Below are 18,176 nucleotides of genomic sequence, written 5' to 3'. Positions count from 1 at the left end.
TGCTAACGATTTGCACTCGCTGTATTTTCCTTTATTTTACTAATCCCCTTTTCAAAGAAAGAAAATATGTATTATGACGCATTGTGTTTCTTTTCAGCTATAAAGTCGTCCGTATTTCACCACAGACCGAAGAAGATCTCTTATGGGTTAAAACATTAGCAGACGTATGGGAGAACAGGGTAAGTATCGTACATCCATTTTCAAGATGAAGCTTATCTCCTTCTCAGCTCAAGATATATTTGACTAAACCTGATGTTGAGCTCACCTAATACAAGCAGCATCGTTATGATGGAGAAAACATATTTCGTGAATGAAACATACTGAGAATTGTACTGTCATACTACTAAACTTGCCATATAAAGCAACGTTGCCAATCTGAGGTTCGCTGCTGTGACTTTTCAAATTTTCATAATTTTCTCATTTTGTAGCCAGAATCTCACTCCCGTCTCCTCATAAAAAATATTTTCCTAGTATTTCATTATTCTTTAACATGTTCAAAACAAGAGTAACATTTTCTGAAGTAGAGTTTATTTCACCTTGTCCATATAAAAACGCTGTCTACTCTGTGAAATTTACAGTAGTTTTTAACAATTTGAACAAGCGGTCAGAACTTTAAACAACCATACATAATTTTTATATGGAAATATTGAAAATTAAATATTAGAATTCAACTTTGTTTAAGATTGAAAACACTTGTCTGTAAATTCCATATTGTAAACAGTGTTGTGTAACGATAACTTTGCAAAGACCACAACCATTCCGGCCTCATTGAATCAACATAATTTCAAGTATAATTGTCCATGTTTAATGTAAAATATCTCGAAGTTGAAGGCGTCTTATATACACCCGGAAAAAAATTACCTGAACGTGGATTAAAACGACAACAGCTATTTCAAATGCGATGAAGTACACTTTAAGAAAACTTTTAGATTACAAGAAAGAAATCTTTACCGCTATATTAACAATGACAAAGCAGGAAACAATTAATTGTAAAAAGAAAAGAAATAATTAGCATAATTATAGCTACCGACAAACCTCGATTGATTTTGGTTAATTTGGAAATGGTGCTAGGGAAAATGCCCTACAGTGCTTTTTCAATTCTGGGGATTTCCCTTTTCTCATTAAATTCCAGAATCGAGACAATAACCTTTGTGTCTGATATCTCACAAAGTTTACATTGTTTATTTGTATCATATTTCTGATTTTAAAATGGCGTTGTATTTGTTTCGTTTTATTTTCTTATTTTTGGGGGGTCGTTTGGTTTTGGGGATTACATTACATTTCTACTCTGTAGTAAACATCATTTTGAAATTAAACATATTCATCATTTTTGTCATTAAATAGCTTACTGTCTTATATGAAAGTAAAATACCTAAGAAAGTTATATTACTATGGTATTTTTCTTTTTTTTGGCGATTCCGCTTGAAGCTTCTGAAATTGCTTTCAACTATATATTTCTGATATTTTGGGTGATATGCGTTTCATTCATTTCAAAGTTATCTTTTGCCAGAAGCTACACGTCACATTTAATCATTTGAAAGTAGCGAGGAAAAATGAAATGAAAGAAGCGCAATACGTCATCCTTGGCTTCACCCCCGGGTTCACCTTGATTAGAAACAATGGGATGGAGCTGGATAGAAATGTAGCATATGCATGAAATTCGGCTATTCGTTAAAATTCGTTTGAAATTTCAAGCGAAATTATATACAAATATGTCAATCGATCACGACTGTACTTTTATATGGACATTTGGATGTATGCAACAGGAAGGAGAGGGTTCGGACCCCCCCCCCCCCCGAAATTTTCAATATTTCAAACTTCTTTTCTGTTGCATTTTTATCCAAACTCTCTCCCTCTCCCCCCCCCCCATCTTTCTCCCACACACACACACACACACACACACACACACCCTCTCTCTCTCTCTCTCTTGTATATATGTGTTTGTTAATGTTTAACATTATTCTTGCCCGTCTAGAAGAAAAATCCTGTATACGGCGCATTTCCATTTTATATAAAATGTGCATTCCAGGTCCTGCATATTGTTATGACATTTGGCAGTGCGCTTGGTATCATGGTAGTTTACAACGAATTCATAATCCCGAATGGTTTGAAATTACGGTTAATGCATCTGTTAAAAGACGTAAAAGGGGGATGATTTCCTTGTGAAAATGATCGTAATTATTTTAATGATTGTCAGCAGTGTCTAAGACAGTCGTTTATTGGCATTAAGAATATGAAGAAATAACTCTGAATAGAGAGCCAAGTTGAGTGTCATTACAGGACAGAGAGTTTCTTATATCCAGTATATGCCTAATATTCAGGACATTATAGTGCAATTCCGGTGACAATGTGAATTTCTAATGGCATGCCCCTTCTCTCCTTACCATTTCCCGTAGCTGGATATTAAAGTTCTTGCCATTTAAGTTTATGCTCTACATCTATCCACCTATCTATCTAGTTAAGTAGCTAGCTATCCATTCATAATAATATGATATTATACCTCCCTTTCCTCATCAGTTTCCCTCATTCTACTTTCCTTATTATTTCATTTTTTTTCGTAATAATATTCTTTGAATTTATTTTGTGCAAATCATTCAAGTTGTATGAATAATACACTGAAAATATAGTAATATAATTATCAAAGAAATCCATAAAGTGAGATGATTATTCAGAATACACCAAAAATTATAGAATAACTATTCGTATAAAATAATCATTTAGAATGGCACATTCATGATATTATTATGCAAGTGAAATTGTGCAAAAAATACTTCCATATCAAAATTCTACATGAAATGACACTGATTGAATAAGTCAATTAAAAGAAGGAATACATTGACAAACTAACATATATGACATACTTTTATATACATTCCTGATTTTATACCATTGTCAGGTTGATATATGGAAGCACCCTCGATTGGTCGATATTCCTGTTGACGTCATGGTAGCCCCTCACTGGCAGACTGAGTTCTTCGACATCCTCAATGATCAGGGCATTGGATACACAGAAATGGTGAGTGCTAATTTGTATTTCTTAATTTGGAACAGAAAAATATTAAAGTGAATGAAAATGATATCTCGATATTTATTTCAGGAAACGGCCTGGACTGAATAATTTATTATTTTGCCCATCACAGCATTGTATCCTCAAAGTATGATAAGTGAGTTAGTCAGCTGATTAACAAATCTATTGATTAATTAAGTGTTTACAAGCGAGGTAGAATGTAGGCGTAAGTATGTGTATTTTATACGTGTGTGAGCGGGAGTGTGTGTGCGTGTGGGGTGTCTGTATGGGTGTGTGAGTGCATGTGGTGTGTACTGGTATGTGTGGATGTTGTTTTCAGTGCGAGAGGGGGCTGACTTGCTCATTTTGGCAACCGAGGACTTCCACATGGACGCCCCTTTCAAACCGAGGACAGATGGGTCATTGATTCACAATGATAAAAGATGTCTTTGGTCGCAAATTAAAATTCAATAAGGTCTTTGGTCGCGTATTAAAAAATTAATAAGATCTTTGGTTAACCACATTCTCACACAAAAATCTTCGGTTATTGAAATTACTTTCCTTTCAAGGGAGTCCTCGATTTTCATCGCAATATGTGGGCGAGTGGCGTTGGGGTGTGTGTACGTGGGTGTGGGAGGGGGGTTGTAGGTTATAGGTGTGATTTTGTCTGAGAATTAGAATGGGGGTAATACAGTGGACCTATGTATTGGTGTAAGACGATGTCTTTATTAGTTTGTCTTATGTTTAAAAACATCTTTCTTCTCGTGACAGGTTATTAATAAACATACGCTTGCGGGACTTGTCTATTACTTTTTGTAATGGCCCCCCCAAAAAAAAAAACGATTTTAACAATTTCTTTATAAATCATATTCATCCTGAAACAAAAAAAAAGAGAGATCTGTCGGGCAGTCAGCATGGAAAAGCTCGCGTCACGAATGGAATTACTTTTCATTACAAACTGCCAAAAGTTACAAGTTTTGACGATCATTATTTGGGGCATCTCGATTAAAGATGCCATCGCTTTAAGAATACAGACACATTAAGTATGTCCTGAAGAGGCTAGCTACCTTTCGCAGTCGGATGTATCCGTCTGTCAGTGGATATCAACTGATTTACTTCCTAACTAATCGAGTGACAAGTTAAGAGTTGATTAGAATCCAGTTTGACGATTTTACTCCTCTGTCTATCTTGTATCTCTCACACTCTTCTGATCACGATTTGATGCTAAGTATATCGATCTTCGCATTCTTCTTCTCTCTCTCTCTCTCTTTCTATATATTTGTCACTTTCATCCTGTTTCCACTTCTTTTCTCACCGTTAAAAATTGGATGGAATAAAATACAATAATTTTCCGCAAAGGAGATTCATTTTACAGTGGATGGATTGCAATTACATTGTGGAAATGTAAAATTACAATGTGGACATACAATGTTGGTTTTTTATAATACATATTATCGAGTTAACGCTTTGTCTTCTCTCTCTTTCTCCTTTTATTTTCTCTCACTTCTCTGTTTTTTCGGTATCGATTTTTTTTCTCATCCTCTCTTCATTCGCTTCTTATTTCCCCCTGGTGATGCTAATACCCTTATTTCTGTTTCCCACTCTCACCCTCTATGTCCCTGTCCCATCTACTACCCCATCCCACCCTCTCCCCTTACCCCTCCCCTATCAACCCCCTTCCCCTTTTATCTTTCTCTCTCTCATCTCTCCCTACCCTATCTCTCTCACACCGACACACCCAAACACCAAAACACATACAAACAATTTTCACTTTCATAATCCGTCTTTCTTTCTTTCTTTTTTCTCCCGCTCTTCATTCTTTTTGTCTCCTTTTTTCTCTCCATTCCTCAGATGCCCTCTTTCCCTATATATGTACTTCCTAAATAGAAATCACATTTTTATTTGGGTTATTTCTATTGATTTTCCTTAGGGGCGGTTATGTACAATAATGCCCAATAGATTTGGTTATCTTTATAATTTGCCATTATTTTCTAAATTGACTGGTAAACGGTGTCATCTAAACAAAGTATTTTGCAATGAATCCGAACTGAATATTTTCGAATCTGCTTATTTCTTGAAAACACATTTACAAATCTCGCAAGTGCCTCATCAGTCTGTTAACAATCCTAAAATCAATTCGATATCGGCAATGGTAAATTGCCAATTCGTCCACTGCCAACTCGTTCATTCACCACATGGTCTACCTTCATTTAGTCTAATGCCATTCCGTCCATCAACATTTCGTCTAACAACCATTTGGACCAATAACCATTTGGTAAAAATCATCACTTCGTCTAATCACCAGTTCGTCTATTACCATTTCGTCTAATAACCAGTTGGTCTAATACTCATTTTCTTTTCCTTCATTTTGCCTAATTAACACTTTAGTTTAATTAGACCAAATGGCATTGGACTAAATGAATGAAAGTAGACCATATGGTGAGTGGACGAACTGATGGTAGACCAAATGATAGTAGACGGGAGTTGGCAATTGGAAGAATTGGCATTAGACGAATTGGAAATAAACCTTGGCAATGACGTCGTCATTCACATGAATTGCGCTTTTTGGCTTATTATTTTTTTTTGTATTACAGCCTTCAATTTTTTTTTTAATCAGACACTACACATTTTATATGTTTTCCTAAGAGTATAATTTGAACTGACAGTTGATAATATCATGTTTCATTGTGTCTGACGGCCGTTCTCGTTATGATTTAACAGGCTGTTCCTTTGTATATCATTATTTTTGGCAGATTATGTTTCCATACCTGGCGTAGTCAATAATATCAATTTTGAATACAGTAGTGTTGTTTTATTATTACGTTATCCAGATAAAATTGTCTATCATTTAACTAGTTTTCTATTCAAAGAAAAGAAAGTGTGAAAAGGGAAAGAGGGCAAAAGTTTGGGAAAAACTTAAATATGAAAAGGAAGAAATGCAATCCTTACGCAGACAATCATTTTTTTTTTGTATGGGACAAATGAGACTTTGAACTTGGATGGCTGAAAATCAGACTAGACTCATCACGATATTCATTAACAGTTGTCTCTACCATTAATTTTGTTCACCTTTTATTCTCAATATTTTAATTATTAATGCAGATATTTGCACTTTCTGAGTTTATTTTCCACATCTGATAGTGAAACTCAAATTAGAACCACAGTTAATTCCAGGTATATCTTCATACATTGAAAAGCACCGGAAGGGGGCGGTCGGTGTATCTGACCCCCACTGATTGTATTTGAGAGAAAGAAATTTACTACAGCTCAATACTTTTTTAATGTGCGACTCAGGTTGGAAAATTTAAAATACACAAATGAATATATTAAAATGTTTAAATTAACCAATACAGGAAGCAAACGAAAGAATTAATTAATTCATAAAGTTCATCTCTTAAATTGATTCATTACTTAACTTTGGATTAATTGATCATTGAATTAATTGAGTTATTTATGCTTGAACACTTAAAAGAATACATTATTGAATGCTTAATCAATTACGAAATTATCATCTTAATCTAATAATCATTCAATTATTAATATATATCAAATGCCTAAGCATGAGGCCTATTTTCAAAGATGAATAGTGATCAAATGAAGAATGTAATGTGTAACTAAAATGAGTAACTGAATAAATAACTAAATAAGCCAATCAATAAGTTAATTACTGCTATTAAATGGTAACCTTACCCATTTGGCTTACCCATGAGTGAACCGGACCGGTCGAGAAATAGCCGTTGTCATATAGTCGTTGTACAAGCATGTGTTCTTATGAAAGGAAGGGGGTAAACATTGTTGGAACATTTACTTTTTTTTAAGAAATTCTCTGTGCATTTTAGAGACGAGATGATTGTGATGATATGTGATTTTTTTTATTATTATGTTCAGGGGTCGTTTTTTTTCTTCTAAAAATAATGCGTATATATATATTTCTTGAAAATGTATATGCGGCAGATTTTCTTAGATTCACCTTCCTCACAATAACTGATTCATTTTCTTTCCCGCTCATAACAATTTTCTTTCTCGCTCATAACAATTTTCTTTCTCGGCCGCGCATTTTTTTTTCTTCTACTCCTCAATTAATTCAGTTTATTTTTTAAATTTTCATTTACTTATTCTTCTCATTCATATTCATTTCACTCATTATTTTTCCCATTTATTCTTCTCATTAATAAGAAAAGTACATGTGCTAAATGCCAAATATTTAATATAATAAAAACAAGGAAACTGTCATAAACAAGGAAATTTTCATTAAAAAAAAAGATAATATGGTGCATGTAGTCTATAAGTAGTAGAAAAAACACAAATGCAGATAAATTAATCTCCTGTTCTAATATTTTTTTCTTTGAGCGTAGTTTTATACTATTCATTTTAAATTAAGGGTTCTAAACACATAATATGATTTTAGGATTTCACTTAAGGGAATTCCAACGTTTATATCTGGAGATTATGCCACTGGTGTTTTTGTTTTAATCTATATCAACCATGCAGTTCATATTATCATTTAAGTATAATCCAGGATAAAAGAAATAAGTAGATGCACAAATCAACAGGTGTTACAGTTCCCATGGTAATCACTCAATATTTTTAGGTAATGCTTTATCAAAATTATCACTAAGAATAAAAACACCTGCGCCGAATTTGCTTTAACGCTTTCCGAAGGTTTTTGAGACACTTTATTTATGTTTAGTTTATTAGTCTGACATTGATGTAAGATTTCTGCCTAAATAAGGAAACGCTAATTTGGTGACTTTTGCGTCATTGGTGACAAACGTAATTTCGTATGGACACCATGGATGATGATGATGAAGACGATGATGATGACGACGACGATGATGATGATGAAGGTGATGATGATGAAAGTGATGATGATGAAAGTGATGATGATGATGGTGGTGGGGGTGATGATGATGATGATAATGGAAATTATAATCATGCTGATAATGGTGACGATTAACATGATTAGGATGATGATGATGATGACAATAATGAACGATATTGGTGATAAAGATTACATTTATGACAATAATAATGATGTGGTGGTAGTGGAGGCTGTGGTGGTAATGGTTGTGATAGAATCGATGGAGTTGGTGATAGCTGTGACAGAGCAGTATGTAGTAGTCAACGTATTGCTAATAGTAATTTGTTGTTGGTAACACCAATGTTACCAATGTTGTAGTCGTAACAATCGTACTTTAAGACTTGAAGATAATATGATAACAGCTCCTTTCAACCTTTCATCTTAATGGTCCTTTCAGATCGGTGATGTCCAAGAGCTTGTAAAGGCGGAAGCAGAGGCAGTTTCCAGAAGAAAACGAAGCACTAAAATCAAAATTGAAAATGATGAGTTTGATTACTCAGTCTATCATACGCTGGAAGATGTGAGTTACATATTATTAATGCATTTTAGTTATTTGTCTTTTCAAGTTTATCTGCCTCATGATATCTCCTTTTCAGACATTTATAAATCCAATTATTGATTGGTTTACTACATTTATCATTTTATTTATTCGTTTTTATACATAGTTGTATGTTTGTAACTAACTATTCATCATGTTAATTTAATCATATTCATTCAGATCTTATTATCAAATTCATTTATGATTATGTGTGTATATTCATTTATTAAATGCCCTCCCTTACCTCCCCAGTCCCCCCCCCAAAAAAATCAATAATGATGATGTGATATAGCAACGTCTACATATTACATTGTGTTTGTGTGTTGTAGCTATCTAACAGCTATAAAATGGATTGCTGGATGACAAAACCGAGTTCAACGTTTTACCTCACCGTGCTCCCTCCCAATCTCCACCCACTCTCTCCCCCTCTCTACCCCCTCTCTATTAATTTCTTGAGCTATCACTCCTCCCCTTTCTCCATCACTCTCTTTCTGTCTCCTTCTTTTCTTCCCAACTTCTCTAAGAAATTCGTGTTTGAGATATAGCAAAAAAGCCTTTGGGTTTCATTACATTTTAATTAAGATAGCAAAAAATCTGGGAAATGAGGCGATCAGAACCAGAGTATCTCTTACCGCGTATTGGATTCTTAATTTTTGTTATTCCACCAGATTTATAAATGGATAACGGATACAGCGAATGAACATTACACGATAGCGACCCAGGAGCAACTTTCAACATCACATGAAGGGCGTCCAGTTACAGCTATAAAGGTAATGGAAATTCCGGAAAACACTTTATGTAACTCTGCACGGGCTGTCATTTTTAATATATATGTTTCATTTTATGAGAGTGAAGATGTATATCGTCACCTGCCATCATAAAAATAGATAAATGACAACAGAAACAAATACAAAAGACAGTGAAATAAACAGTACAAAAAGGCCAAACAACAGCATATAAACATACTGTATCACAATGATGCAGTAAAAAATATATATAGGCTTAAACCTTATACGCAACCCTTGGGCACCAAGGAAACCGGTCTGGAATCCTATGTGTCATAAACTAATCAATTATACAGGGAATATCATTCCCCTGTATAATTGATTAGTTTATCATTGGATTTAAAATCCAATAAGCCCAATTCCAGACATATATATATAGAATATCATGAATATTCACTCCTGGTCTAAATAAGTTTATCATGAAATTGAGGTTGGTAATTAATTTATTTATTTAAGATTTTCAAGGTTATTTAAACATATAGCTTTATTTGCCATCCTACGCTAAAATGCTAAATTTGTAATGTGGTATTATGTCGTTCGCCATTTTACCAACGACACTAAAATACGGTTAGCTGGCTTTTTAAAGGTCAGGTCTATCCCAGAAAAATGTTGATTTGAATAAATGGAGAAAATCAAATTAGCAAAACACTAAAAATTTCATCAAAATCGGATGAAAAAAGGAAAGTTATAACATTTTAAAGTTTCGCTCATTTTTGACAAAACAGTGACATGCACAATTCAGTGACATGCAAATGAGACAGTCGATGATGTCCTTCACTCACTATTTCTTTTTTTTTATTGTTTGAATTATACAATATTTCATTTTTGTACATATTTGACAATTAGGACCAAATTGACTGAACAAAAACATGGCTAATTCAACATGTTCAGGGCGGAATTAATCATTGTTTCAAATGACAATAAGGAGAAAATTAAAATATTTCATATTTCCTAAAATAGAATACAAAAGAAATAGTGAGTGGATAACATCATCAGTCTCCTTATTTGCATACCGACCAGGATGTGAATATAAAAATGTCATAACTTTCTTTTGATATTTTTCATCCGATTTTGATGAAATTTTTATTGTTATGCTTGTTGGATTTTGCTCTTTTTATTCAAATCAACTTTTTGTTGGGGTGGACTTGTCTTTTAATATCTCCAGAATAACGAATGGCAAATAATAATACTAAAGACTGTAGAATTTCATTACCATTATCCCCCATCCCTAAAAGTGTAATAAAAACATTCAAAGTCAAACTAAACTTATGCATAAAACCAAAACAGTATGCATCAAACTTTCAGTTTAATATTCAGATCCATCCCTCAGTATCATTCATGAAATGATTATACATAAGAAAAAATGTTGCTACACCCGCCCCCGCCTTCAAGATTCAACACGACAACCTCCAACAGCTAATTGCATTGTCTGGTTGTAGGTGAAGTATATGTGTGGCTTGCCTTGAGGGGGTAGGGCAACCTAAATCACATTGCCTTTCTCGCTTCTCCTTCTGGTCATGATTGTATTCAATTTGGCTATATCTTCAGGTGGATCAATTTACAACGGGGATTTCCCCTACTCATCTCAATCATCTGTTGTATAATTTTACTGCAATAATGAAGCCAGTTTGCATTCTCATCCAAGTTTGGATAATTTCATTAAATTTGATTACAATGAAAATGCGCTTGAAACTTGAACGAGGATCTTATCCCTCTACATTCAACATATACCTATATTGTTTACCTAACTGCATCTACTTTATCAGTATTCAAACTTTCCACATAACACTTTACAAATAAAAAAGGATAAAACCAATGAAGTTACCGCAATTTTTATTTTTCTATATAATTTTATATTCAGTTTGGCGGCAAGAATCAAGTTAAACGAAATATTTGATACAATAAATCCGCTCTACCAAAATTACAATGAAACTGACTTCATGACATTAGTACTTATAAATTGAGATCCAATCGGAATGTGTCTGGATGCAATGCCAAAAGGAATTTAACAGTTTCAGTCTGACGAAGTATGAAAAAAAAATTCCTTCGTAGTGTCATTAGTGTATCTAAATATTATCTCACACACATTGCACTTTCTCCACTCTCTGGGAGCATTCCAATAATAGCTTCCAACAAGGCATGCTACATAAGCTTTCCCATCCTACAAGGTATAGGCCTAAAAATTACACCTGGGTTAAGACTTGTTGATCGTCACCTTGGCAAACTGAGGACACTTCGCCGCGGTACGGGATTCGAACACACGACCCTCTGATGACTAGGCGAGAGTCAGAATTATCAACTGCACCACAGATCTATAGAGTAAATGCATGTGCTTTCAAAACATATCACTGTACCTAACAAGCTTGATAACATTGACTGCATCTCGCACCCCATCTAGATCGGCTCACCCGGTAACCAAGACAACAAGCCTATAGCCTACATCCAAGGTGGTATCCATGCTCGAGAATGGATTAGTCCTGCTACCATGATGGGACTTGCCAAGAAGGTGAGTCACATATTAAATTTAAATATTCGAAAAATAAAAAGAAGAGACATGAAGATGAATATAATTATTATTTAAATGTATTATCATAAGTCAAAGACCTGTAGTCACTCGGTTCACATTTCTTTTTAAGAAAATAGTGTCGGTGCCCATGGGATCGCATCATTTTTCATCAGATAGATTGGCAGGATCAAGTTCGCTATGCATCAGAACCACTGATCTTCAGGACCGCTTCAATGATCAATGATTTCTATGACAGCGATCCTAAATAGGGAGTGTTATGGATAAAGAGCACCCTCCCCCCTTCCTCCCCATCGACCGATGAGGATAGAAAAAGAAAGAGAGAATGAGGGAATAAGATAATATAGGTCTATATTATAGTATATGTAGATTTATAGATAGATTTTCAGAGAATAAGGAGGTTAACAGACGAAATGTGAGACAAATATTGTATAATGTACTGTATATCATTATCAAACTCCAAAGTTTGAAATTACGATTGGTTGTGCAAAACATATTATACAATCGTAATAAAGTTTACACATTTTTACTCAAAAGATAACAAATTTAAAGGTATGTTGTTGTAGTGATTTTGCCATAACAAATTTTGTGAAAGTTTAGATATGAACGGCTTAATTCGTATCGTACATTCCCTTAATTCTCCCATTTTAATTGATTTATTTTCAGCTTATCGATGGATACACGACGAGTGATAAGGTGAAAGCAATGTTGGATAAATTTGATTGGTATATTGTTCCTGTTTTGAACCCCGATGGATACTTATACACATGGACAAATGTAAGTGAAATTTGTTTTTTTTTCGGGTCCCTACTAATAAGAATCAATATTCATTTCTGGCAACGATGCTTTTGTTTTAATTGGTTTTCTTCTTTTCATTTATGCATTTGTTCTGGTCTCTTGTTCTCGCGGTTTTCTAAATTTATTTCTAATTCTATTTCTTTTCGTCATCTTCACTTTTTCTTACACTTCTCCACCCCTTTTTATTTGACTAGAATGCAATACTTTCTTAGAATATATTAAGATATAAGATACATTATATGCACCAGCTAATCCCTGATCTAGTAATTTTAACTAGGTCAAACTTCAACTACAGGTTAAGATTTAACTTCATGACAAATTAGTTTGTAATATGAGAGAGTCAAGATAAGTGTTTTCGTAAGTCCTGGTATAAAGAAAGTGTCGTATAGAAAAGCGTATTATGAGCTATATTTTCTTTTTTTTTCATATGCCGGTGAGGGTGATGATGATGGTGGTGATGATGTTAATGAAGCTCACCATTATCAGTAAAAGTATCATTTTATAATGACTTTCATCTTCATCTCTTCTCCTTCTTCTTCTTCTTCCTTTATATCTCGCTCTCTCTCATCGACGACTTTCATTATTTTCCTACTTCAACTCAAGGAAACCCATTTTATTTAAAGAAAGGTATTGCTTCTACTTTTTTTTAAACAGGTTAAATGTATTTTTAGGTAAACCATTATATATCACAACATTGGCCAACCCTTTCATTCGAACCCTCATCGCCAATGAGTATTTTCTATAAATTTATGAAAATCTTTCGAGATCTATCTCCCTCTCTCCTCCTTCTTGCTGAAAAATATTGGCGTCTTTTTTATTTATTTTTTTAATTTTCTAAATAATCAGTACTTATTTTAAGTTCTTGGTTATATCAGCGAAAATTGCAGTATTGATAATCTTTATAGTTCAATTTGTGGATTTGAATTAGTAATTTATTATTAAGCTTTAGATATATATACATGTACCGTGGTATTCCATTCAATTTCAAGACTATAAAAGACCGATGTCACTGCTCTCGTTATCGTATGGAATTACACCTAATGATCTACGCGCTCGAGGCAATTATGACATTTGGCAGACATTCATCGGTATTGTCATTCAATCTTATTGCCAGTAATTGTTTTCACTGAAGAGCTAAATTGATAATGGACTAATACAGTGGCGTAACAGGCGGGGGGGCAGGGGGGGGCAAGTTGCCCCCCCTTGCGGATTTCACCGGAAAAATAAAAGAAAAACGGGAAAAAGAAAAAAAGGAGGGAGAAAAAAAGGGAAAGGGGAAGGAAAGGGGAAAAGGAAAGGAGGAAAGGGAAAGAGAAAAGTGAAAAGAAAACGAAGAAAAAACTTTTTTAATGGGAAATGAAGGAAAGCGGGAAAATGTACGAAAGAAGAACATTTGAGAAAGAACAAATCATTGAGAAATAGGCCTATATAATGCAATAGCACGGTGGGAAATAAATTTAAAGATGGCAAAATGGCAAACAATAGCGGGAAACGAAGGTAGAATGTAATTATTCAAAAGCTAAATTGGAAAACAAAGAAAAGGGACAAGAAAAAAAAAAACACGACCGGGCTGCCAATGATTGAAATTAAAAAGCGGGAAGAAAGATGGACTGCATACAACATTGTGCTATAAGCTTGCTAAATTTTATGCAAATTAGCTACCGGGGCTTTGCCCCAGACCCCACGCAGTAGGGGGCTCTTCATCTATAACCTTCAAATGGCTCTATAACGCCCCCGTTCAATCACTGGCATACAGGAGGGGGGGGGTCGTGGTTCCACACCCAAGAGGAAATGAAAAAATTTATAGGATACAACGTATATTGAAATGAATGGAAACAATGAAATGTGTTATTTGTTGAATATAATGGAAAAATCTATCACATAATTAGAATTTAATTTCAGTAGGCAATTTTTTCCAGCTCGCTTTGCACGCTGGCGACTTTTTACAAAATTTTCCCACATTGCTATGTTTTGCCCCCTCAAAATATTTGGTTCATTATGCAACTGGGTTTAATAAATGTGTTGTGTAAAAGCTATATTCTGTATATGCCCGCGATTTGACTAAAATTGCGGAAATCTGCGAGGTTTAAGTGGCTTTGATATCAAGAAGTTCCGGGGGCTCCGCCCCGGACCCCAAACGCGTATGGAAGGGTTGGGCCATGGCCCCAAAAAGTTCTACAGACAACAAAAAAAAAGGAGGAAAGAAAAGCAAAGGAAAATTGTAGGATATGATTTTAATTACTGAAAATAATGTCAAAAAATAGCTCAAAGTTAGATTCTCATGAAACGTTGATTTTTTTCTCGCTCGCTTCGCTCGCTCGGGACTTATATATAAAGCAGCTTTTTAGCACATGTGCTATACTGCGCCCCTCGTTGTTTTTTTGTTTTGTTTTTTACTCTTCACGCTACTGCCGCAAAGAATCCTGTTCACAGTGGCGTACAGACCACCGTGACAAAAAAGGAATCTAAAGAGAGAAGAATTAATTATATTATTCTTTGGATATCATGTCAAAATCTATCACAAAATTTGATTTTTGTATTAAAAAGGTGAAAAATTTTGCTCGCTCGCTTCGCTCGCTCGCAACTTTTTTTAAAGATGTATTCTGGCCTTCTCAAAATAGTCACCTCATTACACCATTACGCCTGTTCATACCATGATATGACCGGGAAATTTTTGGCTCTTGCCCCCCCTGGCTACCGACCCCTGTTATGCCGCTGGACTAATATGATCCTTTAGCTTCTATTCAGATCAATTATGGGTATCTTATTAAAAACAAACCATGGTCATTCAAGAATTCATGAATGATAAGTCGTTGCCATTCTATTACTATGAAGTATACGGAATTTAAACAGATATTTTGGTTACGTTTAATTTCACCACCAATGATATGTTGTACTCGTGAGTCGTGATCCATATTATGTATAATTATGCTTAGTTCACATCCAAGACTCTTGAACAGTGTATTTAATTTTCAATCATCCCACTATAAGGATTCTATACTGGCACCCCCCCCCCCTCACTTAGTCCCTCTCTTAATGTGCTCTGACTCTTTCTCTCATTACTATTGATGCTTCACCTCATTATATTTATATATATATCAGATCGGTCTCCCCCCCTCCCCATCTATCACTCTCTCTCTCTCTCTCTCTCTCTACCTACCTACCTACCTACCTACCTATCTATCTTTAAATCCCCAATACTTCTCCAATATCATTATTCAATATTATTTTCTGTCATCAAACCTGCAGGATCGGATGTGGCGTAAAAACAGGCGCAAACCAGATGGGAATGTTTGTACAGGAATAGACCTCAACAGAAATTATGGATATGAATGGGGAGGTATGTGAACTGTATACAATCAGTGTATTTATTGTATTTGAATAGGGTATTGTAGTGGAGAGACAGTGACATTGATTAAAAAGAATCAACTTATTTCGAGGGAACCTCGTGACATTAATTGTATATGAATAATTCAATAAATATTATTACAAAACAAAATTAATTACAAGAGTAAAAAAAATAGCTTTACAACCAACTGTTCAGTTATAAGGTTCACCATGGTATTGCGAATTCTACTTTACGATTTTTACAGTTTCAAAATTAATTCTCCATTTGCAGTTGCCTGCATGGTGAACACTCTTTTGGAGAAACTTTACTGTAGGTCTATAAACATGATAAAGGCTTCCATGGCATAAAGTAACTACAGAGTAATATACATTTTTGGTGATATCCAAGAGTTAATCGTGCTGGAACAAACTCTGTTGATTTTATCCCACAGTGCATGTATCTCACGGTGTATCCCACACTTTTAAAATAGTTGGGCAAAAAATGTCAAACTTTTAACCAACCCTGGCAACATACTGTTACACAACTATTGGTTAAAATCTGGACAAATTGGGTAATAAAAACTAATTATTGGGTAATAAATTTGCTTAATTGGATAATAATTGCCATATATATTTTTTACCAACATACATTACCCAACACAGTGGACAGTATGTTGCCCAACATTTTAAGTGTGCACAGTATGTTCACAGTGTGAAATCACTTCCGCACTGTTTGATTTAAGCCATTTTAACGATGTGAATCACACTTTCACATTATGTGAACAAACTTCGCTATGAAGCTTGATAAGGATCAAGCAGTATCTATATTCACTCTATTTTCCCTTTCTTTGAGATGCTAGGGAACGGTTTCTCTTGGAAAATGGGGGCAGCGTGTACACCCTCCACATCCACATCCATCAATATAGCGTCTTCCTTTGCAGTGCAGGGACCAGTTTTCTCATGTTCACTAAGAACTTCGGCAATCAAAATAAAGTTTCCATTGTGATGATAAGGCAAAATTACCGCAATAATGCATGCCCAAAGACAAGTTCTTGATCTAATTTCTACTCCGTCAATCCATGTGTGGTAGTCATGTTCACCATCCGTTTAGAAAGAAAAACTTCTTAATGATTTGGTAATTCTCATGTCAATGACTTTAGAACAGGTTTCCGTCTTATGAAATTGATTTGATCAATCTATCTCTTATAAAACGGAAGAGGACTGAGTGAATATCGTTCCAATGACTGATCACATTAACTTTGCAGGTCGGGGAGCAAGTTCAGCAAGCTGCAGCGAGACCTACAGGGGTCCCGGACCACTCTCCGAACCAGAACATCAAGGTGTATCAAGCTTCCTCCTGGAGAAGCAGAGAACAAATGGTGTCCATCTCTTCTTGGATGTCCACAGCTACGGGCAGTATTGGCTTTACCCCTGGGGTTACACGGCTTCCAAAGCTGACCCCCTCCCAGACAGACGCGATCTGGTAAATATCTTCCCTCTTCTCTTTCCTTCTCGCACTATGCGGTCTCACTTCAGCCGAGGATTCAATTCGCAAAAAAAAGGGGGGAGGGGCAATCGGAAAGAACTTATAAATTTTGATTGTCGGTGATTTTATCTTAGCTGATTTATTTATAATTCTATGTATTTTTATCAGAGTTTGAATTCAGTGATTTTTGCCCAGCAACATCCTTTCGTGTTCTTCAGTATAAGTATTTTTAAAAAGTTAAAAAGCTACTTATTTTCTTAATAATATCCCCTTGTAATATATTGTAAGCTCTTGGAGAGTAGAAGCTTACTTATTGTTGTAATTTAAAGCACTTTGAGCGTGATTTTAAAAAATGCGGTATGTAAATGTTTGGTGTATAATGCAGGTTTGATATATAACTATCAAATATGCCTATAAAATAACATAAACGAATATTAACAAGTGATTCAGAGTGAAACTCGATGGGAATATGTATTCCAGTATATTATTCTACTTTGATTAGTTGTATTTTATTAAGAAAAAAATAATTAAAATAATTTCAAGATATGGAAAAATAAACCTCGGTGTATTTGCGTGTAAAACATAGCTCTAAGGGGGTTTTGAAAAACCAAAGCTCGTAGAAGTACAGCGGCTACAGCCCACAATCCTCATTCAAGAATAAAGATACGAAGAGTTGATCTGTTTTCCAATCTATTTTTAATTTCTCACAACTTATTTTACTTATGGCATTCATTATTTCGACAGAGATCTCTTGCATTGGCTGCCGAAGATGCTATTACGGCTAAACATGGATTGGATTATTTTGTTGGACAATCAGGACCTGATTTCTGTAAGTTAACATTACAAACTG

At 34.8% G+C, this 18,176-nt stretch overlaps 1 protein-coding gene across 1 annotated transcript in view; it reads left to right on the top strand.

The window, feature by feature from the left end:
- Positions 1-18,176, top strand: part of LOC129264885 (carboxypeptidase B-like) — a 37,832-nt gene that overhangs the window by 16,301 nt on the left and 3,355 nt on the right. The window contains exons 2-10 of the mRNA XM_064102042.1: positions 98-179; positions 2,897-3,016; positions 8,266-8,388; positions 9,075-9,176; positions 11,590-11,697; positions 12,382-12,492; positions 15,763-15,853; positions 17,106-17,323; positions 18,071-18,155. Of these exons, the coding sequence (XP_063958112.1) occupies positions 98-179; positions 2,897-3,016; positions 8,266-8,388; positions 9,075-9,176; positions 11,590-11,697; positions 12,382-12,492; positions 15,763-15,853; positions 17,106-17,323; positions 18,071-18,155 (1,040 nt within the window). The remainder of the gene's footprint in view (positions 1-97; positions 180-2,896; positions 3,017-8,265; positions 8,389-9,074; positions 9,177-11,589; positions 11,698-12,381; positions 12,493-15,762; positions 15,854-17,105; positions 17,324-18,070; positions 18,156-18,176) is intronic.

The sequence above is a fragment of the Lytechinus pictus genome, chromosome 7 (assembly GCF_037042905.1).
Source record: "Lytechinus pictus isolate F3 Inbred chromosome 7, Lp3.0, whole genome shotgun sequence".
Taxonomy (NCBI): domain Eukaryota; kingdom Metazoa; phylum Echinodermata; class Echinoidea; order Temnopleuroida; family Toxopneustidae; genus Lytechinus; species Lytechinus pictus.
Note: the sequence above shows the minus strand (reverse complement) of the source record. Positions and strands in the feature narration are given on the sequence as shown.